The 22,757-nt window shown below is 52.6% G+C and overlaps 3 protein-coding genes across 3 annotated transcripts; 2 read left to right on the plus strand and 1 right to left on the minus strand.

Moving 5' to 3' along the window:
* The first annotated feature begins 8,975 nt into the window (after positions 1–8,975).
* SYVN1 (synoviolin 1) lies at positions 8,976–14,093 on the plus strand. Its single transcript, XM_007944779.2, has 15 exons — positions 8,976–9,107; positions 9,328–9,420; positions 9,508–9,660; positions 9,800–9,848; positions 10,254–10,357; positions 11,028–11,154; positions 11,246–11,345; positions 11,428–11,493; positions 11,577–11,693; positions 11,779–11,942; positions 12,225–12,353; positions 12,442–12,606; positions 12,686–12,872; positions 13,766–13,914; positions 13,987–14,093. The coding sequence occupies exons 1-15, from the start codon at positions 8,976–8,978 to the stop codon at positions 14,091–14,093; spliced, it is 1,842 nt and encodes a 613-aa protein (XP_007942970.1).
* A 2,171-nt stretch (positions 14,094–16,264) lies between these two features.
* On the minus strand, positions 16,265–19,818 carry MRPL49 (mitochondrial ribosomal protein L49). Its single transcript, XM_007944780.1, has 4 exons — positions 19,741–19,818; positions 18,025–18,175; positions 16,548–16,672; positions 16,265–16,411 (listed from the first exon to the last, which is right to left on the minus strand). Exons 1-4 carry the CDS (start codon positions 19,816–19,818, stop codon positions 16,265–16,267), a joined length of 501 nt encoding a protein of 166 aa, XP_007942971.1.
* Positions 19,819–20,361: 543 nt separating this feature from the next.
* Positions 20,362–21,471, plus strand: FAU (FAU ubiquitin like and ribosomal protein S30 fusion). Its single transcript, XM_007944781.2, has 4 exons — positions 20,362–20,436; positions 20,528–20,672; positions 21,127–21,182; positions 21,346–21,471. Exons 1-4 carry the CDS (start codon positions 20,362–20,364, stop codon positions 21,469–21,471), a joined length of 402 nt encoding a protein of 133 aa, XP_007942972.1.
* The last annotated feature ends 1,286 nt before the right edge of the window (positions 21,472–22,757 follow it).

Raw genomic sequence — 22,757 nt, forward strand, 5'->3', positions numbered from 1 at the left:
CATTAATTTAAGTCCATTGTAAGTCCCAAGGTCAGCAGAGCATAGCAGGCTACTACTGAGCAATGACACAGCTACATGCAGGGTCCAAGCGTGCCATAGGCTAGAGACCATCTCAAAGCTTCTCCTTATATACAGGAAGGAGACCACATACCCAAAGCAGCTACTCAGCTGTTAACAGTAGACTCCACCATGGAGTTGATTACCAGTCTCATCATGGGGAATACTACATCCAGCTGCCGAGCCACTCAACCAAGCCTAGCCAAGTTGGCACACAACTTAACCTCCACAAAGGTCCTTGTCTCTTCAACTTCTGCTTCCTGGTTTCTTGGAGACCTCCATATGTCTCTCTTACCCCATCTCTCCTGTGCTCATTTATTTGATCGCTTTTATAGCTCAAGACACTGATTCAAGATACACCCTATACTAAGCCTATCTCATTAATATACCAAAGACAATCCATTCCCAAATAGGATTATAACCACAGGCATATAGGTTAGGATTTAATTTTGGGGGGATGTAATTCAATCCATGACAATCTCCCATTCCTCTCATCGCTGTCCTCTTGAACATATTGAGTGCATGTATAATAGCTGTTTTAACATCTTTGTCTACTAACGCTGTCTTCCGTGTGACTGTTTCTGTTGATTGATTTTTCTCCTAGATACAGGTCATACTTTCCTGCCTGGTAATTTCATATTGTTGGGAAGCCTGAAAGAGATCCGGTGGCGCAGTGCCTAAGGCGCTTGACTGCTAACCAGAAGGCTGGCGGTTCAAACCCACCAGCCGCTCCTTGGAAGGAAGGTTGGGCAATCTATTTCCATAGAGATACCACCTCGAAAACCCAAGGAGGGGTCGCTATGAGTAGAATCAACTCTACAGTAGTGAGTTTGGGGGTTCTGTAGGGGGAGGGAGAGCCTGAACACCTGTTCCTGGAGCTTTTTGGGTATCAACTTTCAGAACAACAGAGAGGATATGTTTTAGAACTGTCCAGGCCTGGCTCTTCAGAAAATCGAGCACGGGTAGATCTCATGGGCCCTGAACCAGGCACAGCTAGCTCAGACTGGTAATCAGACAGCCATGACCACAGTGCTGGCTCATCCCAGGACAGCACCCAGCTTTGGAGAGAGGAGCAGTGCAATTTTTGAAAACGTGGGCTACAGAGAAGGCCAGACTTCTCAGACAGACACATAAGCCCCAGCTGCAGATTTCTTCAAAGGCCTGAAGGGGCAGGTGAGAGACAGATGGAGATGGTCCTCTAATTATTCACCAAACTCTGCTGGATACTACGATGACCTCCAGGCTGCAAGGTTATATGTCATGGCCTGTGCTGTAGGTGCTCTCAGTCCAGTCATGGTAGGGAGGCCCTCAGCAGAAGAACTTTAACTAAAGAGTTCTTGTTATGATCTGGGAAATTCAGAGTGCCTTAAAGCGGATGTGGAACACTTACCTTGCCCAGAAGGCCACGGAGGACTAACACGAGGAGACGTCGCCTAAACTGGATCCTCAGAGTAAGAATTAGGCAAACCAAGACAGGTAATCATTGCAATCCAGTAGGTGGCCAGGCACTAAGAATAGGGAGAGAAGACTCAGACTGGCCTTGACCTCAGCAGAGTCCGTACAGGAGAGATTTATGTCCACAGTCAATGTCAACACAGGATGCTAAGTGCAATGATCGGAGAAGCACAGAGTTCTGTGGGAACACACAGAAGAGGGCCCCATCCAGCCTGAGGAGTTGGGGATCGCATCCTGTAATGATACTCGAGGAAAGAGGCATTCCTGGGAGGACAAAAGGCCTATTCAAAAGGTGAGGGCCTGCTAGGGGTGGGCTGCATGGTACGTCCAACCCCACGCACACCAAGCAGGCCAACATGCCTGGAGGGCGCAGTGTGGACGGGAGGGGCAAGGTCTGTGCTGAGGCGCTGGAGGATCTTTCTGGCAACTGTGTGGATAAGAAACTGGGAGGAGAGAAAAGGAAAGGCGAGAGCTAGGTGGCCAGCATACTTGCCGCAGCGTGAGATGACTTTGGTCAGAACTAGGACAGGGCAGTGAAGGTGGAAAAACCACACCCACTGCCATCGAGTGATTCTGATTCACAGCGCCCCTAGAGGACAGAATAGAACTGCCCCATGGGGTTTCCAAGGCTGTCAGTCCTTATGGAAGTTGACTGCCTCATCTTTCTCCCACAGACTGGTTGGTAGATTCAGACTGCCAACCTTTTGGTTAGCAGCCAAATGCTTTAACCACTACACCACCCAAAAAACAAAAAACCCAAACCCACTGCCATCCAGTTGATTCCAACTCATAGCAACCCGTCATTGGGTTTCCAAGGCTGTAAATCTTTATGGAAGTAGATTGTCTCATTGCTCCTGTGGAGCAGCTGGTGGGTTTGAACTGCTGACCTTCTGGTTAGCAGCCAAACGTTTTTACCCAGTATGCCACTGAGCTCCTGGAAATGGAAAGGAAGGAGTGACTTCTAGAGCCAAGTGGAAGGTCGACTCAACAGGACTTCATCTACAAGAGCCTCCTAGTGGGCTTCCTTGTTCCCATCCTGACCATTGCTCCTTACAGCCTATTTCAACACAGAGTCTGGAATTTTTCTCTCAAACGTATGTCAGACCACGTTACACCTCTGCTCAAACACCCTCCAATGGCTTCTGTGTCATTCAGAGTAAAGTCGAAGTCCCTGATATGGCCAACAAGGCCCTACCCCATCTCACCAGGCCCCCCTGTCCTACAAGTCACACTCTTCTGTATTCTGCTAGAGCCCCACTCACTGCTTCCATCCCGGCAGACCTGTGCCTCCTGTATTTACCTGCTCCCTCTTCTCCCAAACATCCACTTGGCTCACACTCTCACCTTCCAGTATTTGCTCAAATGTCACCTTCTCAGCAAGGCATCCCCAGATTATCCTCTCGGATCCCACAACCTGCCTTCTGCTCCCACACTCCTGCTCTCCTTTACTCTGCTCTGTGTTCCCTACAGCCCGTCTCCCCCTCAGCCCAGACTACTGGGAGCTGTGGCTCTGGCCTGGCACTGAACAATACAAATTGAAAGCTGCTTCTGTGGATTTCTGATACACAGTGACCCTATGGAACAGAGTAGAACTGCCTCAAAGGGTTTCCAAGGCTGTAATCTTTACAAATTACAGAGATACCCACTGAGATGTTTCAACAAAGAGATGCAGTGCTGGAGGTGTTCACATGCTTATGCTAAGAAATTTGGAAGACAGCTACCTGGTCAACTGACTGGAAGAGATCCATGTATGTGCCCATTCCAAAAGAAAAGTGATGAAACAGACAGCGGAAATTATCAAACAATAACATTAATATCACACGCAAGTAAATTTCTGCTGAACATAATTCAAAAATGGTTGTGGCAGTATATTAACAGGAAACTGCCAGAAATGGAAGTGAGATTCTGAAGAGGATGTGGAATGAGGGCTATTGTTGCCAATACTGGTTGGCTCCTGGATGAAAACAAAGAACACCAGAAAGATGTTTACTTGTGTTTGATTGCCTAGGAAAAGGTATTTGACTATGTGGATCCCAACAAATTATGGATAACATTGCAAAGAATGGGGATTCCAGAACACTGAATTATGCTCATGAGGATAATTAAGACCAGGAGACTGTTGTTCAAACAGCACAAGGGCATACTGCATGGTTTGAAATCAGGAAGGGTGTATGTCAGGGTGATATTTTTTAAATGCATTTTATTGAAATGTAATTTATGTACAGTGAAATACACAAAACTAAAGTGGCATGGGTCAATGTATTCTTTTTTTTTTTTTTTTTTGCAGTGTTCCCTCTCCCCTCTCCCACCCCTGGCAACCAACAAAGAAAGTTTCCTTCCATATATAAACCTTTCCTTGACCCTCCACAACAATGAACTAATACTATATTTGTCCTTCTGTGATTGACTTACTTCGCTCAGCATAATGTCCTCCAAGTTCATCCGTGTTATGCAGTGTTTTGCTGACTCTACATTATTCTTCAGTGTTGCATAGTATTCTATTGTGTGTATGTACCATAGTTACCCATTCTTCTGTTGACGGGTACCTAGGTTGTTTCCATCTTTTTGCTGTTGTAAATAGTGCTGCAATAAACATGGGTGTGCATATATCTGTTCTTGTCCTGGCTCTCACCGCTCTAGGATATATACCTAGTAATGGGATTGCTGGGTCAAGTGGTATCGCCAATTCCAGCTTTCTAAGGAATCACCATACCACTTTCCACAGTGGTTATATCATTTTACAGTCCCACCAGCAGTGTATGAGAGTCCTAATCTCTCCACATGCCTGCCAGCATTTGTTATTTTCTGTCGCATTGAACCTTGCTGGGTTAGATGATATCTCGTTGTTGTTTGATTTGCATCTCTCTGATGGCCAATGATTGTGAGCACCGCCTCATGTATTTTCTGGTGGCCTGAATATCCTCCTTGGTGAAGTGTCTATTCATGTCTTCTGCCCATTTTTCAATTGCACTGTGAATCCCTTTGCTGTTCAGGTGTCGAAGTTTTCTACAAATCTTAGAGATGAGTCCCTTGCCAGATATGTAATTAACCACAAATATGAATTTGTTGTTGTCATGTTGTCACATGCTTTTTCATGGTGATTTCTTTGTTCCGTAAATTTTCCATGCTGAGCTTGTTTTATTTGTGAATCATGTTATCACTTCCTTCATTGATATTGTTTTAGTATTTGCTAAATATTTGTGCTGGTCCTCTTTTTCATTTTGATGTGAAAGTTTATCATTTTTCTTTGAGATTACCCTGTAATTTATAGTTTTATTCCCAAGTTTAGAACAGTCCATTTTATCTTGTAGTTGTCTTGACATCCCTACCATCTAGAAGTTCTGTAATGACACAGTTTTTCCACTCATTTTGGTTTGTAGTTGTCCTCATTTGTCAATTGATGTCTCTGGTTCTCTGTTTACAATCTTGTAGGCTTATTTACTTTGGATACATCCATAGCTGGGTTGGTTTCTGGGTTATATCATCATGTGTGTTAATGGTCAGTTGTTGTTGGCTGTTGTTGCTTCTCCGTCCAAAGGACTCCTTTTAACATCTCTTGTAAGGTTGGTCTGGTTTTAACAAATTCCCTTAATTTCAGCTTATCTGGAAATGTCCTAATTTTATCATCATATTTGAGGGACAATTTTGCTGGGTATATAATTCTTAGAAATTTTTCTCTTTCAGGACTTTATGTATACCATCCCATTGTCTTCTCGCCTGTATGGTTTCTCAGATTTTCCAAGAAATCCGAGCTTAGTCTTACTGGTTGCCCTTTGCAGGTAACTTTTCATTTTTCCTGTGCTGCTTTCAGGATTCTTTCTTTGTCTTTGGTTTTGGTGAGTTTGATGGTGATATGTCTTGGTGATTTTCTTTTGGGGTCTATCCTGTTTGGAGTTCAATAGACTTCTTGAATGGGTATATTCTCATCTTTCATCATACCAAGAAAATTCTTTTCCAACAAATCTTTGACAATATTTTCTGTGGTTTTATTTGTCTCTTCCTGCTCTGGAATTCCGATTGCACGTAGGTTATTCCTTTTGATGGTATCCCACATGAACCTTAGGCTTGCTTCATTTTGTTTTGATCTTTTTTCTGATTGATCCCTTTCCAAAGAAGTATTGAGGTATTTGCCTTGAATCTCACTAATTCTGTTTTCTATTGATTCAATTCTACTCCTTTGCCCATTCAATGAGTTATCTATTTCTGAAAATTTAGTATTAATCTTCTGGATTTCTGTCTGTAGATTTTGTATCATTTCTGATTTTTCATTTATTTTGTCATTTTGTTCTTGTATTGTCTTTTGAAATTGTTCTAGGGTCTTCTTTGTTTTCCTCAATTTTGTCAGCACTTTCCTTGATCTGTATCTCAATTCATTGAAGGTACCTAAATATAATTCTTTTAAATTCCTTATCAGAGAGTTCCAATGCTGTGTCTTCCTCGGGTGTGTGTTCTGGGTCTGTATCCTGGTCCCTTGTTTCTCCTCCTTTATCTTGCTTCTTTGTGTGGACTGTGATGCTCTGTTGTCTCTGAGGCACTGTGACATTTTTGTGTTTATATTTAAGTGCTGATTTTATGTTGGAGTAACTTGCTCATGATTTTTGTTTTCTTTGTATGTTATCTGTGTAAGCAGGGTACTGGGCTGTGCTCTTCTATTCACTAGTTGGCAGCACTTATACACTCAGGGTGGTATTCTTTCACAATATTCATTCAATCTGTATGTTGAGCAAATAATCCGAGAAACTGGACTATATGAAGATGAATGTGGCATCAGGATTGGAGGAAGACTCATTAACAACCTGCAATATGCAGATGACACAACCTTGCTTGCTGAAAATGAAGATGACTTGAAGCATTTACTGATGAAGATCAAAGACTACAGTCTTTAGAATGGATTATACCTCAACATAAAGAAAACAAAAATCCTCACGATTGTACCAATAAGCAACATCACAACAAAAGGAGAAAAGATTGAAGCTGTCAAGGATTTCATTTTACTTGGATCCATAGTCAACGCCCTTGAAAGCAGCAGTCAAGAAATCAAATGATATGTTGCACTGGGCAAATCTGCTGCAAAAGACCTCTTTAAAGTATTAAAGACAAAAGATGTCACTTTGAAGACTAAGGTGGCCTGACCCAAGCCACGGTATTTTTAATCACCTCACATGCATGTGAAAGCTGGACAATTAATAAGGAAAACTAAAGAAGGGCTGCCTTTGAATTGTGGTGCTGGCAAGGAGTAGTGAAAATATCACGGACTGCCAGAGAACAAACAAATCTCTCTTGGAAGAAGTATAGTCCGAATGCTTCTCAGAAGCGAGAACGGCTACACTGTCTCACGTACTTTGGTCGTGTTGGGACCATTCCCTGGAGGGTATCATGCTTGGTAAAGTAGAGGGTCCCTCTACTTGCTAAAGTAGAAAACCCTCAACAAGAGGAATTGACACAGTGTCTGCACGGATGAGCTCAAGCATAGCAAGGATTGTGAAAATGGCGCGAAACAGGGCAGTGTTTCTGGTACATAGGGTCCATATGTTGTCATAGCGTAGGTAGGAGTTGGAACCGACTTGGCACCTCACAACAACAACAATCTTTACAGAAGCAGACTGTCATATTTTTTTCCCGCGGAGCGCTGGTGAGTTCAAACCGTCAACTTAAACATTGCTGCCACCAGGGCTCCTTGAACAATACAAAATACAAAGACAGCTGTGGGCACCGGGAGGAAAAAGTGCATAGAACACTCCGTCCCAAGTTTAGCGGGAGTTAAAGATCCGTCTCCTCCTGGTCCCTCGCACACCTGTTTGCCCCCTCCTTTTCGAGGCGCGACAAACATTACAAGCCGCGTGCACCCACTTGCCCCACTACTTGGAGCTGCGGTAGGACCTCGCTCTTAGCAACTGTACCTTCCCCCTATACCAACCACTCACCTGCTTTTCTCTTCCTATAGGTCAGCAAATTTCCTTACTTTTTCTTATTGGTCCGCGTAACTCTATTGCAACCAATCAATAGCAGCCACGGGGGCCCCACTCATTCCCACTCACCTTGGGGGGGGACAGGGGGAGACAAATATCTTATTTCTGCACCCAATCCTCCGGAGGTCACCTTGTTTATCAAACTATTAGGAATCCCTCTAGAAGGAGGCTCTGAAACATTTTCTTTTTCCTAGATATGTAAAATCTGTCCTTTGTCTACTCCCTACTCCGAGTGGTACGGTCCCCACAGTGCGCCACCAGCCAGCCAGCCGCTGAGAGCGCCCTCCGCCAGGTTAAGTCCACTCAGAGAGGTGGAGACGATACCATCTATGACCAATTAATGGAGGGGAATTCCCGCCTTGCCCTTATCCGCTCCGACCACCTTTCGCATCTCTTGATCAGCTCTCTCCCATGCACAAGAACACTAGCTCTGGTGATGAGACTACTGCTCCCGGACCATGCAGGATGCGCGGAGTGGGAAAGGGAAAGGCGCACTTGGTACGTCCCACGCCGCGCCCCGCGCCGCCGGAAGTGAGGTGTCTTACCCCTCGAAGTTCCGGTTCGCAGGGGGTGGGAGTGTTGTTAACCAGAGCGGCCGCCGCAGTCGCGGAATTGAGCGGCCTCGCGGCGCTAAGCTGCTGGTGAGTGAGCTGGCGTCGGGCCTGGGTTGGGGTCGGGACCGGAATTTTCCCCTAGAAGCCTCTGAGGTCAGCCCGCCCCCTCAGCCCGGCCGCCCGCTTACGGCCTGTCAACTGGCTGTAGACCTCAGACGCCGGCGCGGCCGCTCTCCGCAGGCTGGGCCCCAGCTGCGAGTCTCGCAGCTCCTGGTACCCCCAGGTGCGCGGCTGCGAGGGTCACTGTGGCCCCCATAAGTCCAGCCACTGCACCCTTTCCGGCGGCCGTTTCCCGGGAGCCAGGAGTTGACACTGCCTCGGGGGCCTGTGGGGGAAGCCAGGATTCCAGGCGGACGTACCCCGCCCACTGCCGCGGGGCGCGGGGCGCGGGGCGCGGGTTGGAGCCGGCCACCCTGGCAGAGCTGTCACTGGCGCTGCTGCGTGCCGGGCCGCACCCCCCGCGCCCTACCGCTTCCCTGCCCTGGCCGCGCGTTCCTGTCTCTAGAGCAGATTCGGCTTTCGCCTTCCACCCTGGCACCCTCACGGAAGGGTCAGCCTGGGCAGTTCCGCCCTTCTCCAACTCGCCTGCCTTTCCTCATTGCCTCCCCAAAGGAGGCGGCTTGGCAGGCGGCGTGGAAAAAGCCCTAGATTTGAAATAAGACTGGCCCAGGTTCCAGGCTTTGTGTCAGTGGGATCGCTTAGCCCTTTCCAGTCGCAAGTTTCTCATTTGTAAACTGGGGGAGTGTATGCTGCCCTCGATCTATGAAGGTGAAGGGGTTTTTCTTTGTCCTGTTTGATGACACGTGTGTGGGGGCCTGTGCCAGGCTGCGCGCTCTGGTATCACCTGTCTTGTTCCCCGTTAGGTCCCCGGGCCAGGGCAATGTTCCGCACCGCAGTGATGATGGCCGCCAGCCTGGCGCTGACTGGGGCCGTCGTGGCTCACGCCTACTACCTCAAGCACCAGTTCTACCCCACTGTCGTGTACCTGACCAAGTCTAGCCCCAGCATGGCCGTGAGTTCAGGGACGGGAGGAACTCCTTGGGAGGGAAGGAGGAGTCAGCCTGGGATGGGGGCGGGGCTAAAGGTCAGGTAAGTTGCGGAGAGAGGAAGTGGCTACCAGCTGCTTCACTTTGAATCAGTTGTGATGGGGATGTGCGGAGGTTCCTGCTCCAGGAGTTGCAGGCAGAGGAAGGCAGAAAAGTGACTTCAAACCAGTCTCTCTCCACCCCTAGGTTCTGTACATCCAGGCCTTCGTCCTTGTCTTCCTCTTGGGCAAGGTGATGGGCAAAGTGTTCTTCGGGCAGCTCAGAGCAGCAGAGATGGAGGTAAGATGGCGGCAGCCCCAAAGGTGAGGGCCAGGGAGCCGGGCAAGCCACGCGTCGGTTCCATGGCCATCCCTGCCCCATCCCCAGCACCTCCTGGAGCGGTCCTGGTACGCGGTCACCGAGACTTGTCTGGCCTTCACTGTCTTCCGCGACGACTTCAGCCCCCGCTTCGTCGCCCTCTTCACTCTCCTCCTCTTCCTCAAGTGTTTCCACTGGTTGGCTGAGGACCGCGTGGACTTTGTGAGTCTGCTCGGGGCCTTCTCTGGAAGATGGAAACCAGGGAGGAGCCGGTGGGCAGGCTTGGGGAGAAGTGAGGGCTGGGTCCAGGAGGTAGCGTGAACCTCAGCATCCCTGACCGGCCACCTCGCTCCTGTTGCAGATGGAACGCAGCCCCAACATCTCCTGGCTCTTCCACTGTCGCATCGTCTGTGAGTGAGACTCTCTGGGAAGCCAGGGGAAGGAGCTGGAGGGAGGAGAGGGACGTGGAGGATTGGCACCAACTGTGGGTCTGTACTTTGAGCACAGGCTGCCCCCCTTGGCCCACAGCTGTACAGGAAAGATAATTTGGGAAGCTGATTTGCATGTCTCTCTGCCCTGTTCCACTTCAGAGCTTCTCAACTGCCTGGGCCCTCAGCTCCGCTCACCTGGAACTTGGGCTGCCCCAGTACCCCCCGAGGCAGAACCGGAGTTCCCAGGGGGCTGGGTTTAGCAGAATGTGACCACCACGGCTGGGGCCATGATAGGCTTGGGGTGGCGGCTGTCCTAGAGCAGAAAGTGACTGTCGGGCCCTGGGCTGACCCCATCCCACCCCTCGTTTGGGGGGTCCCCCACAGCCCTCATGTTCCTTCTGGGTATCCTGGACTTCCTCTTCGTCAGCCACGCCTATCACAGCATCCTGACCCGTGGGGCCTCTGTACAGCTGGTGTTTGGCTTTGAGGTAAAACTGCCCTAGGAGGTCAGAGGACAAGCCTGGGGTGACAGTGATGTGCCTTGAATAACGCCACAAACCCTTATTAAGCAGCTGCTCTGTGGTCAGCCCCCACCCACGGGCTCACCCCTGGGTAATTGGGGAAGACACAAAAAGGGGCAGGACGGAGGCGAAGGCCGGCGCAGGTGCTCAGGGGGCTTCCTGGAGGGTGATGCCAGAACTGTTGATGGACAGGAGGGAATTAGCTTGATGGGCAACTGGGGCGGCGTCCCTCTGGCCAGGAGAGTCCAAAGACGACAGCTCACATTTGTTCCTTGCTTTGTGTGCTTACCATGTGCCAGGCTGTGTGCTGAGCCCTTGACTTGCTGCTTTTAATTGGTGAAACACTGTTATAAAGAACAGTTAATTCTGTTACTTGACAGAGGAGCAAACAGGATGAGAGAGGTTCAGTGAGTTACTACCTTAAGTCCCGCCGCTAAACGGAGGAGCCAGGGTGACTCCAGCCAGGGTGACTGGCTGTGTCCAGAGCCTGTGTGCAGAACCACCGTCCCCTGGTGCCCAGTGTGGCTGCAGCAAGGGCACTTGCTCATGCCCCGTGCCCCCCCCCCCCCCCCCCCCCCCCCCCCCCCCCCCCCCCCCCCCCCCCCCCCCCCCCCCCCCCCCCCCCCCCCCCCCCCAGTACGCCATCCTGATGACCATGGTGCTCACCATCTTCATCAAGTACGTGCTGCACTCTGTGGACCTGCAGAGCGAGAACCCCTGGGACAACAAGGCCGTGTACATGCTCTACACGGAGCTGTTCACAGGTGAGCACATCCTGGACCCCCTGACCTGGACAGTGGCCCAGGCTCTGCCTCCCAGACCCGTGACCTTGTGTTTCCTGCACCCTACCCCCAGGCTTCATCAAGGTTCTGCTATACATGGCCTTCATGACCATCATGATCAAGGTGCACACCTTTCCGCTCTTCGCCATCCGGCCCATGTACCTGGCCATGAGGTGAGCCTAGCTGTGCCACGCCCCCCGCCCCTTCCTGGGCCTCCCCTCCCGCCCCTTTCTCTCACCCAAACGCTCCTTTCAGGCAGTTCAAGAAAGCTGTGACCGACGCCATCATGTCTCGCCGGGCCATCCGCAACATGAACACCCTGTAAGTGGGCCTAGTTTCCCAGGCCCTGCCCTGGGTCCCCCTGCCTGCAGTTCCGACCCTGACATGTCCCTGGTCCTCACCAGGTACCCGGATGCCACCCCAGAGGAACTCCAGGCCATGGACAACGTCTGCATCATCTGCCGAGAAGAGATGGTGACCGGCGCCAAGAGGCTCCCCTGCAACCACATTTTCCACACCAGGTAGGAGGGCCCGAGGGGCCTGCACACTGAGGACGCCCAGAGGCAGCCCTTGGGCACCTGACTGCCGCCTGCTCTTGTCCCGCAGCTGCCTGCGCTCTTGGTTCCAGCGGCAACAGACCTGCCCTACCTGCCGCATGGATGTGCTTCGGGCATCTCTGCCAGCCCAGTCACCACCGCCTCCTGAGCCTGCAGACCAGGGGCCACCTCCTGCTCCCCACCCACCACCACTCCTGCCCCAGCCCCCCAACTGTAAGTGGCCCCCTTTGTCTGGCTACCCAACACAGCACTGGTCCTCGCCCTAGGCTAGGTGTGGGAGACAGAAGGGAATGAGGTACGGTCCTTGCCTTCCAGCTGCTTACAATATGGGTGGGAGGGGTGGACAGACGAAGAGGGGATGCTGGCGGCCCTCCTGAGTTGGAGGCATGCGGGGGCCTGGGGGGTGCAGAGACAGCTCTCAATAACCAAGACTCCGCCTGGGAGTTGGGTCTGTCTCATTTTGGCTTTTTTTCACTCCCTGTTCTCTCTCCACAGTCCCCCAGGGCCTCCTGCCTCCCTTTCCTCCAGGCATGTTCCCACTCTGGCCCCCCATGGGCCCCTTTCCACCTGTCCCACCTCCTCCCAGCTCAGGAGAGGCTGTGGCCCCTCCATCTACGAGCACAGGTAAGCCTTTTGGGTAATGTGACAGCTGGGTGGAGGGTACCGGAGGCCCCGTGGTACTCACTGACTTCTTGTTCCTGTTCTTCACCAGCCCTCTCTCGGCCCAGTGGCGTGGCCACAACCACAGCTGCTGGCACAGCTGTTGCTGGTGCCCCTGCCCAGGCACCTGGCTCTGTCCCTGCCCCCGAGAGTGGCCCAGCCCCTGGCTTCCCCTTCCCTCCGCCCTGGATGGGTATGCCCCTACCTCCACCATTTGGTAAGTCGGGCAGCTCTCAGGTGTTCTGGAGGCGGCGTGGCAGGCCCAGCAGCCAGGCTGAGCCGCTCCTTCTCTCCAGCCTTCCCCCCAATGCCCGTGCCCCCTGCGGGCTTTGCCGGGCTGACTCCAGAGGAGCTGCGGGCCCTGGAGGGCCATGAGCGGCAGCACCTAGAGGCCCGGCTGCAGAGCCTACGCAACATCCACACGCTGCTGGACGCCGCCATGCTGCAGATCAACCAGTACCTCACCGTGCTTGCCTCCCTGGGGTGCGTCTCACGGGGAATGGGGTGCCTCTCACGGAGGGTGGGGCACATCTAGGGGAGCTGCCAAGAGGCCCCAGCAGTGGCCTTAGTCTCCCTGCCAGCCTGTGACACTTCTCTGCATCCAGTGCCTCCAGGAGTTTTACTGGTCACTCCTAGCACCTTTCTCTTCTGCTCAGAAAGCATGTCTGGATGCAAGGAAGTGGGAGTGACCAGCACTGTGACCCCTGCAAAGAGCCAGCAGGCAGCAGTCACTTGGTGCCAGCATGGCCTGAGTTCTAGTCCTGACCCCTTACTAGCTGACTCTGTGACTCCATTACCACATTTTAAAAAACCCAGCAAACCCACTGCCATTGAGTTGATTAACTCATAGCACCTCCAGAGGACAGAGTAGAACTGCTTGTCATAAATTTTTATGGAAGCAGACTGCTTCATCTTTCTCCTGCCTGGTGGCTGGTGGCTTCGAACCTCTGACCTTTTGGTTACCAGCCAAATGTTTTAAGCACTACATCCCCAGAGCTCCTCTTACCTGTAATACCTGCTCGTGGGTGACACGTACAGTGTGCCCAGCACCGGCAGTAACAGCACAGGCTGAGCTAGAGGCCAGAGCTCAGGACGTATGTTAGGCGGCTACCGGGTAAGGAGCCTGGCAGCCCAGAATGGAGATTACAGCCTAACAGTGAACAAAGGCCCTGCCCATAAGTGGCTCACCATCTGTGGTCTACAGCCACCTGGCCCTCAAGTCGCCTGACCTGGGAATGCCATCAGTAACGTTCCTGGTGCCTCCTGGTCACAAGGCACACCGGTCCTGGACTGTGCCCTGCTGGGCTCTCCAGTTGCTGGGAGAATCTGCCTGGTCCAGGATGCCAAGGTGGCACCCACCTCTCTCCTCTTCCTAGGCCCCCCCGGCCTGCCACTTCAGTCAGCCCCACTGAGGAGGCCGTCCCTACAGTGACTGCTGCCTCCTCCACTAGCACCCCCAGCTCCGAGGCCACCACCCCGTCCCCAGGAGCCTCCCCTCCAACCCCTGAGCCTGAAAAGCCCCCAGGTAGGTCTGGTCAGCCTCCCAAGGGTGGGCAGGGCGCGCTTCACGGGCCACTGCTGACTCCTCTCCCCGCAGCTCGGGAGTCGGCGGGCACCGAGGAGCCGCCCGAGGACGGGGAGCCAGACGCAGCAGAGCTCCGCCGCCGCCGCCTACAAAAGCTGGAGTCCCCCGTGGCCCACTGACACTGCCCCCGGCCCCTGTCCCCGCTCTCTTGAGCAGCCCTCACTGGAACATGTCCTGCCACCAAGTGCCAGCTCCCTCTCTGTCTGCACCAGGGAGAAGTGACCCCCAGCTCTGAGGAGACAGTAGCCGCCCCTAGCCAAATGAGAGGCCTGAGCTGCCGGCTGACTCCAGGCAGCCCTAGGCAGCCATGGGGATCGTGGGTCAGGCCCAGCCATCCTCTCCCACGCTTCAGCACTGGGTTCTGGGGCCTGGCTGGGCAGTGAGGGCCGAAAGACTCCGCCCCAGGAAGTCCTCTTCCTCCCCACCCCTTTCTGGGAGAAGGGGCAGCCCCTCCAAGCCCTGCTTGTGTGCGGAGTCATGCTGCAGTGCCGAACAGTATTAGCGTCCGTTCCTCAGTGTGGACTCGAGGGGCTGGAGGCGGGCCGGGATCTTGTTCCTTGGCCTGCCCACCAAGACTAGTACCGATTCCCTTTTCTCCCCTCTTCCTAGAACCTCCTTGTGATGGTGGCTGTGCCCCCTATGCCCTGTGGCATTTCCATGTCTTACTGGCAACCACTCAACTCAGGGAAAGAAGTGCCTGGGGATGGGGGGCAGGTGGGCAGCACTGAGGGACCCTGCCCCTTCCCTCTCCCCCCAGGCCCTTCTTCCCAAGCCGCTTCTCCGAGGGAGACTGACCAGGTCTCCCCCAGCAGCCACTGCCCAGCCTCCCTGCAGGCTGAGGACCAGTGCGACTGCTCCTTAACCACTGCAGACCCCCTGGCAATGGAGGAAGGCCCCCTCTCAGCCTGCAGGACTTCTTGAGTTGAGAATTGGAATTCCATCCTTCCTAGAGTCTTTTGGCTTAAACGTTGTCTTTTGAATTTGAATGCAGGCGTGCCAGGCTTCTGGTCTTTCCAGTTTAGAAAAGGCTCCTGCCAGGGAGGGGCCACAGGAGCCCTGGCCTGCCGGCTTCAGTCTTTATCCCCGTTTTGTGTTACAAGAGTTGCTGGAGACAGTTTCAGATGATTATTTAATTTGTAAATATTGTACAAATTTTAATAGCTTAAATTGTATATACAGCCAAATAAAAACTTGCATTAACTAACCACTGCTGGTGCTGGTGTCATAGGATCAGTGTGTCGGACCCCGACTCCCTGCAGAGGCTGCAGACTGGCTTGGAGTTTCCAGGAGGGAAACTTGAGCACATCACTGTCCTTGGACAGTGTTGATCATTAAACTCCACAGGAAGAAACTGTGCCCCAGAGAGGTTAAGTACCTTGCCTTAAGTCAGAGATCAAGTAGAGGAACCAGGATCTCAACCCTCTTAATTATCTGGATGCTGGAAGAAGGTGGGGATGGAAGCCTTTGGCTCCTATAACTCCCAGGGGGGACAGATGTGAAAGCTAGTTGAGATGGGATGGGAAGGCACATGCAAAAGGCCATCCTCCTTCCTGCCTGCAAACTCCTGTCTAGCCTTCAAGTCCAGAGAGCAGCCTGGTGCTGGGCTCCTGGAACTCCCAAGCACCCCCTTGTGGTCAGACTAACCAAAGCAAACCACTTGCTGGAGCTTCTCTTCCAGACCTTGGAAAGCTAGTCAGCCCCTCCTCTGCTCTGGAATGGAACAGGGACCCCAGATGGGGCTTCTCCCCCTCTGTGCCCAGGGATGTACCTGGACACTAAGCGCTCCAGGATCCGTGTCGCAGTCATCTGTATGCTCCATAGCCTCCAACCAAGCCAGGTCTGCCCTAGGGCTTGGGGGTGGTCTCTGCAGCGGTGAGGTCAGGAGGGCAGAGCACTTAACACACCCAAATGTTCTGCCTGGTGCTACTCTTAAGTTGGTGGGCTACCACTCCCTCTAGAGGGGCAGTCACCACCCCCAAGATGTTAGATAGCTGAGCCCAAGGAGCCCCCGACAAGGGAAAACGGAGAGGATGCCCCCACCAGCTCGGCTGTTCCCCTGGACTCCAATTCAGTAGTCCTCCCCGCCCTGACACCTAAGTGCAGACCCTCCCTGTTCTCCCTTTATGCAGCAAGGACGGGACGCTGAGGCCCATTCGCCCTCACACTCTGCCAGACCATGCACTTAGCCCTGGCACCTCAGTCCCAGAAGCGTCGGCACCCATCCCTTCCCCGAGGTCCCCTGGACTCCAGTCTGTAGAGGGCGCTGTTGGGCAGGCGGCTCTGCTGGGCTTCAGAAGCCCTTCTCCAGGAGCCAGGCTTTGAGCTGCTGGTCAAAGTAGCCCTTGACCCGCAGGGTACCTGTCACTTCGTTGACCTGAGTGATGGGCGTCTTCCCCAGCAATGGGCTTAGGAAGTCCTCCACATCCTTCTGCAGGGCCTGAGGGAAAACAGCCAGTCAGGCGTGGCCAAAGACCCGCCCCTCTGAGGATAGGGAAGGTGGTCCCAGCCTCCTGGGCTCCCGCCCTCTCAGCCCTTAAAGGGTCAGGACCGCCCCGAGCTACCCACCCACTTACCCAGATATCCCCTTCCACCTTCCGGATCACAGTCATGTGGCGGTTGCCGTGTGTGATGTCTCTGTAGACAGGGATGTTGTGCATCCGAGAGCGCCGCACGAAGTAGGGCAGGTTGGGCGGCGGGTCTGTCACAGGGAGGGACAGTGATAAACCAGGTCTGCCCAAGCCTCCCCCACCTCAGCCAAGGGCCCTTCCCCTCAGCGTCTGCTAAGCCTCACTATATTGACCAGGCCATACTGCCTACAGACTCCAGGCCAGGCCCTCTCTTTTCCTGAGCATACAGCCAGGCCTAGCTTGTTCACCCTGGCGCCAGGGAGGTGCTCAGTCAATATCTATGGAGTGAATGAAAAAGTAAAAGTCAGGACCATGGCCCTCTGGGGCCAATCTTTGCCCTCCTCCACTGGGTCTAGAACCAAAAAACCAAACCTACTTTAATCAAGTCAGCTCCATAGGCCAGAGCTGACCTGCCACATAGGGTTTCCTAGGCTGTAAATAAACAGAAGCAAACCAACTGCCGATCTTCTTGGTTAGCAGTTAAATGCTGTAACCACTACGCCATCACAGCTCCTTCTCTACTGGGTCAGAAAGGCTAAAAATCGATCTTTGAAACAAAAGACTAGGGACCTACAAGGAGCTCTGGTAGCGTAGTGCCTGAGGCACCTGACTGCTAACCAGAGGGCTGGTGCTTCAAACCCAGCAGCCACTCCTCGGAAGGAAGGTTGGGCAATCTACTTCCGTAGAGATACTGCCTCGGAAACCCAAGGAGGTTTCACTGTGAGTCGGGACCAACTCGACAGCACATAGTAACAACCACCACAAAGGGACCTCCAAGCACCAGGCACCCCCCTCACGGTGGCTCCACACCACGTGCTTTGTGTGTCAAGCAGTTCATTATCCCCACTTCTGGTGGCGTAGAGCCTAAGATATTTGACTGCTAACAAGAAGGCTGGCAGTTCAAACCCACCAGACACTCTTTGGAAGGAAGACTGGGCAATCTATTTCCGTAGAGATACCGCCTCAGAAACCCAAAGAGGGGTCACTCTGAGTTGGAAATGACTTGATGGCAGTGAGGTTTTTCATTTTTTTTTTCCTGCTAAAAGTGACATTGGGAGAGACTAAGTTTCTAAGCCATACCAATGGTGAGCGATAAGGCCAAATTCAAACCCACAACTGCCTGCCTCCCAAGCCTGTGTTCTCAATTATAGCAAGTGGCCTACTGGGCAGAGGGGACCCAAGCTTGACAAGTTTCACCTGCCCCCACCTGGCAAGGTCACCATCCCAAAGTGTGATGGGCACCAGTGAAACAGAAGGCTGGGCTCCTGGGCCTGCCCTTGGACATGAGCTACTAGCCCTGAGGGATCCCAACACGGGTCCTGAACCCACTGGGGAGTCCAGCGCCTCAGCTCCACTGGGGCAAGCAGACCCCTGGGGAGGATGCGTCCCTCAGCCCTCAAGCCACTCCCTTTGCCCAGCTCACCATGGGGGGGCTGCCACCCACTGGGAGTGGGAGACCGCTTGTGCTTTGGGGGCTCTGGAATGCCGGTCGGGGGTAACAGGCGCTCCACAAAACGGTATTCATCCACGGATTCCACAAAGCTGGGGTAATCAGGAGGCCCCTGGACTTGACTCTGAGGCAAAGGAAAACAAACACAAAAATACAACCATATCCGTCAGGTCTGCCACCAACAAACCTACCCAACACCCACCACGGGATGGACAGAATACTAGGAAGTGGAGGAGGAAAACATAGGCAGAGAGGATGGAGAGAATGCCGTCAACAAAAGGCTGAAGGCAGGAAAGTACCAGATTTATGCCAGAGTGCATCGTACAGGTGGGACTGGACAACGCATTCAGGTGGGCCTATGTCACTTACAAACGAGATGTATCTACTTCAGAAAAGCCAGTTAACCATAAGCCTGACCGATATGACATTTTTCAGTACTTTAAAGTTTTTTCTGACATTCTGTTGAAACATTCTAGTTCTCGGCACTTACAGCAATCCCCGATCATCTCCCACTCACGCTCATACAATGGGACCCCCTGCACGCACCGTATCAAGTGCTTTACAGGCATTGGTTTCACTTAATTCTTACAACGCAACAAGTTATGTTTTATTACCCCTTTCTACAAGCAAGGAAGAATAAAAACTCACTGCCATCAAGTCGATTCAGACCCCGCCTCAGGTTTCCAATATGGTATCTCTACGGAAGTAGATTGCCCAGTCTTCCTTCCAAGGAGTGGCTGGTGAGTTTGAACCGCCAGCCTTCTGGTTAGCAGTCAGATGCCTTAGGCACTACGCCACCAGAGCAAGAATAAGGCATTTAAAAAAATAATTAATAAATCATGCTACCTAGGAGTTTTGGTGTCACCATGGTTAAGCATTCAGCTGATAACCGAAAGGTTGGTGGTTCAAACACACCAGCTGCTCTGTAGGAGAAAGATGGGGCCATCTGCTTCCACAAAGACTTACAACTCTGGAAACCTATGGGGGCAGTTCTGCCCTGTCCCATACAGTCACTGTGAGTCAGAATCCAATAGACATCAATGAATATGGTTTTTGGTTTGGTCAGGTTACGCGAGGGAGCCTTGGTGGTGCAGCGATAAAGCACTCGCCCGCTAACTGAAAAGGGGTTGGAACCCACTAGCTGCCCAGGGGGAGAGAGATGAGGCAGTCTTATTCCAGAAAGATTACAGCCTTGGAAACTCTCTGGGGCAGTTCTGGAAATCGATAGCAGTGGGTTTGGTTTTGGTTTTAAAGTTACACTCCAGAGTCCGTCCCTCCATCCTTTCAGCCCAAAGATGCTTTTGGACACTTCTGACAACAGATACCCCAGAGTCTTGACAAGCCAGGGAGTTACAAGGACAGCAAGGAAGTGGGATGAAGTGGCCTGCGCATCAAGAGCCCTGGGATCCCAGAAGTGTCACCATGGATCTGGGGTCGGCCCCTACCCTATGGAACGGCTTCCCCTTCGAAGGACTAGGGGGTTCTGCCCTCCTGCCCGATTCCAACCTCCAAGCTCTCAAAGGCAGACTCCAAGCCCTGCCAACCTTCCTTCTCAATCTCGCACCTAAGCTCCAGCCAAATGTCCCCACTCAAACGGAAACGTTAAGGCCGTGAAGGACACGGTTTTCAGGATCGCGATTAATAGCAACGAGCTTCACACCCCTCAGCTTCAGGCTTAGCCTCTCTTACCAGGGGCCGTAGCCCGCAGCCCGGCTGGCCGCCAGTTCTCCAGCGCCGCAGCACAGCCCGGAACAAGGCCGTCGCCATCTTGGCCTGCCACTAACACTAGCCTTCTGCGCGCGCAACCCCCGTGGCCCCGCCCCTCCCCGCGCGTGCGCCTGGGACAGGAGGCGTGCCTTAAGGGGGCGGGGCCAGGACGGCCGAGATCAGTACAAACTTGAGGGCAACGCTCGGTCGCCCGCAAGTGACGCGGCACGCAGCAGCCGGTGAGGACGTGCGCGCCCTCGCTTCTTCCTCTTTCTCGGCTCCATCTTCGCCGTAGCGGCAACAGGGGTCGCATTTCAGGTAAGACTTGGGCCATGGCTGGATCTCGAGGGCTTAGGGGCGGGTTGGCTACAAGCTTAGCGGGCGCGGGGGAGATGGAGGAACAAGGGCTGCCCGGTCGGCCTGGCTCTGAGTCTCACTTGCCTTTCCTGGCAGCCCCGGCCCTCTCCACGTGAAACCCCCGGCCACCTCCATCCCGGCGCGATCTTCTGCTACCAGCCACCCATTCCCGACCCCCTTTTTGTCTCGAACATTTTCTCGTTTCCCACACAGGCCGTTTTTTTTTTTCCCCCTTCAGTCGTCGTCATGCAGCTCTTTGTTCGCGCTCAGGAGCTACACACCCTCGAGGTGACCGGCCAGGAGACGGTCGCCCAGGTCAAGGTAAGGCTCTGTGGGGCTCTTTGGGTTCTGTACCCTTGTGTTGCTCATCTACCCCCGCGAGAACGCTTATGAGCCTCATTTTCCTCCGTAGGCTCATGTAGCGTCACTGGAAGGCATCGCCCCGGAAGATCAGGTTGTGCTCCTGGGAGGTACGCCCCTGGAGGATGAGGCTACTCTGAGCCAGTGTGGGCTGGAGGCCCTGACCACCCTGGAAGTAGCTGGCCGCATGCTTGGAGGTGAGTTGGGGAGGACTGTCCTGGGAACTGCCTGTAAGCTCCTAATGGGTGAGGATGGTGTGATCTTGTCATCTTAGTGTCTTCTGTGGCAACACACATGGAGCTCTCCATGTCACCTTGTTTGCCTCTTCCACATGGAACTCCTGGGAGGCTGAGCCACAGTAGAGGTCTTAAGTCAGCCAACTTGTCAGAATTTCTCTGGCTTTGAATTTCCCCACAGAAATCAGGAGGTCAGATAAGATCCCCAAGGCACCTTGCAGTTTTTGCTTAAAATCAATCTGAAAACTCCTGAAACGAAACCCCAGAACATGCCACACTAACACATTGGTCACAGGTCACATCTCTGCAGTTTCCTTCTGGTTGCCTGTTGGGGCCAGCTTGCCCCTAAAGGCTTGAATTGAGAGAGCTGGGATCTTTGCTGTCCTAATGGCTTGCCACCCTTGTTTTCCGCCAGGCAAAGTCCATGGGTCCCTGGCTCGTGCTGGGAAAGTGAGAGGTCAGACTCCGAAGGTAAGTAAGAATATGGGTGGTGGCTTTTGTTATCTGTGACACCTAAGCACCAAAGTAATAGACTCTGGCCTTGTCTGCCTTCTCCCTCCCGGGTAATGAGACCAAGGGGTGGGGTTCCACAGGAGATCTTGGCCAGGGTCTTCCTAGTCGTTTCCTATTTCAGGTGGCTAAGCAGGAAAAGAAGAAGAAGAAGACTGGCCGGGCCAAGCGGCGGATGCAGTACAACCGGCGTTTCGTCAACGTTGTGCCCACCTTTGGCAAGAAAAAGGGCCCCAATGCCAACTCTTAAAACCTTTGTAATGTTGGCTTGTTCTAATAAAGCCATTTAGCCCAGCCATTTCATTGTCTGTCTTTCTTTGCAGGGCCTAAGGGGCAAGGATGGTTTCTAGGGCTGGTGGTACATCTCTTAGAAGAACAGTAGGGCCTGGTTTTGTTTCTTGGAGACACTGAGTTGGCTCTGGGGGGATGAAATGGTAAACTACAAGAGAAAGCTTCCTGTGAAAAACTGACCACAGCCGTCAGCCCTTCAGATGTAGGCTTGGGGAACCCTCAGATCCCACATAATACCTTGATAATGGTTTCTATTTTTCACAGAAGGAATCTGTAGGTGGAAGTTTCGTTGAAAGGTTAGCAAATGAATTGGGAAACACTAACCTGGCTCCTCCTTGAAGTAGTGTTCAACTGTAAGCTTGGTGGGGTCCGGAGAGGAACCTAGTCTGCCTTGGCTTTGGAAAGCTTTGGTTATTTCCTCACTCACAGGCACCCTGCCGATGAGTGGCCCTGTTGGTGCCTGACAGGCTCACTGACCTTGCTAACCGAATCAGAGCTCTCAGGGTGATTGATTGTTTCAGCGTTCCAGCCCAAACAAGGCTTCAGCTGGCAACTGAGGCTTCTGCTGCATCAGTACCTTTTCATCCATTCAGCTAGTTTTTTAATCAACTGGTTCTTGGGATACATCGTATCGGGATACAACGGCAAAGACCTTAGCCTCTGGACTTGCCCTGCCTGAGGTTGACACTGGCTCTCTTCACTGCATTACTCAATTTAATCCCTTTAGTGTTGGGAGGGTTAAGTAAAGGATGTAAAGTGCTTAGATCAGCACCTACCATACTGTACGTGCAAATATTGGCTATTACTGTCTTTGTTGTTGTTATGTGCTGTCAAGTTGGCCCCGACTCAGCGACCCCTCCTTGGGTTTCCAAGGCAGTATCACTACGGAAATAGATTGCCCAACCTTCCTTCCGAGGAGTGGCTGGTGGGTTTGAACTGCCAGCCTTCTGGTTAGCAGTCAAGTGCTTTAGGCACTATGCTACCAAAGCTCCCATTACTGTCTTTAGTGATTAAAAAAATCACCAAAACGTGACCCCGTCTTCTAGAAGCTTAGATTCTTGTGGGGAAAGTGGAAACAAACGACGCAATTTACAGCCTCGTAGTAAGCAGGGTTCTCTGATGAAAGAAAATGTGAGTATCTCTAGAGGAGGCCTCTGAAAATGGGATGTGTGAGCCAAATGTCAGGAGCTCTGGTAGCATAGTGGCTAAGGCACTTGATTGCTAACCAGAAGGCTGGTGGTTCAA

This window comes from Orycteropus afer, unplaced genomic scaffold (assembly GCF_000298275.1).
Source record: "Orycteropus afer afer isolate SDZICR_OR568_19922 unplaced genomic scaffold, OryAfe1.0 scaffold00130, whole genome shotgun sequence".
Taxonomy (NCBI): domain Eukaryota; kingdom Metazoa; phylum Chordata; class Mammalia; order Tubulidentata; family Orycteropodidae; genus Orycteropus; species Orycteropus afer.

Excerpts from the sequence above, each read along its gene's own strand:
- SYVN1 (XM_007944779.2), top strand. The coding sequence starts at position 8,976 with ATGTTCCGCACCGCAGTGATGATGGCCGCCAGCCTGGCGCTGACTGGG. Across the intron at positions 11,943-12,224 it reads CCTGCCCCAGCCCCCCAACT|TCCCCCAGGGCCTCCTGCCT; the intron begins GTAAGTGGCCCC and ends CTCTCTCCACAG. Across the intron at positions 12,873-13,765 it reads ACCGTGCTTGCCTCCCTGGG|GCCCCCCCGGCCTGCCACTT; the intron begins GTGCGTCTCACG and ends TCCTCTTCCTAG.
- FAU (XM_007944781.2), top strand. The coding sequence starts at position 20,362 with ATGCAGCTCTTTGTTCGCGCTCAGGAGCTACACACCCTCGAGGTGACC. Across the intron at positions 20,673-21,126 it reads AGCTGGCCGCATGCTTGGAG|GCAAAGTCCATGGGTCCCTG; the intron begins GTGAGTTGGGGA and ends GTTTTCCGCCAG. Across the intron at positions 21,183-21,345 it reads TGAGAGGTCAGACTCCGAAG|GTGGCTAAGCAGGAAAAGAA; the intron begins GTAAGTAAGAAT and ends TTCCTATTTCAG.
- MRPL49 (XM_007944780.1), bottom strand. The coding sequence starts at position 19,818 with ATGGCGACGGCCTTGTTCCGGGCTGTGCTGCGGCGCTGGAGAACTGGC. Across the intron at positions 16,673-18,024 it reads TGGGTGGCAGCCCCCCCATG|ACCCGCCGCCCAACCTGCCC; the intron begins GTGAGCTGGGCA and ends TCCCTGTGACAG. Across the intron at positions 16,412-16,547 it reads AGGTGGAAGGGGATATCTGG|GCCCTGCAGAAGGATGTGGA; the intron begins GTAAGTGGGTGG and ends GTTTTCCCTCAG.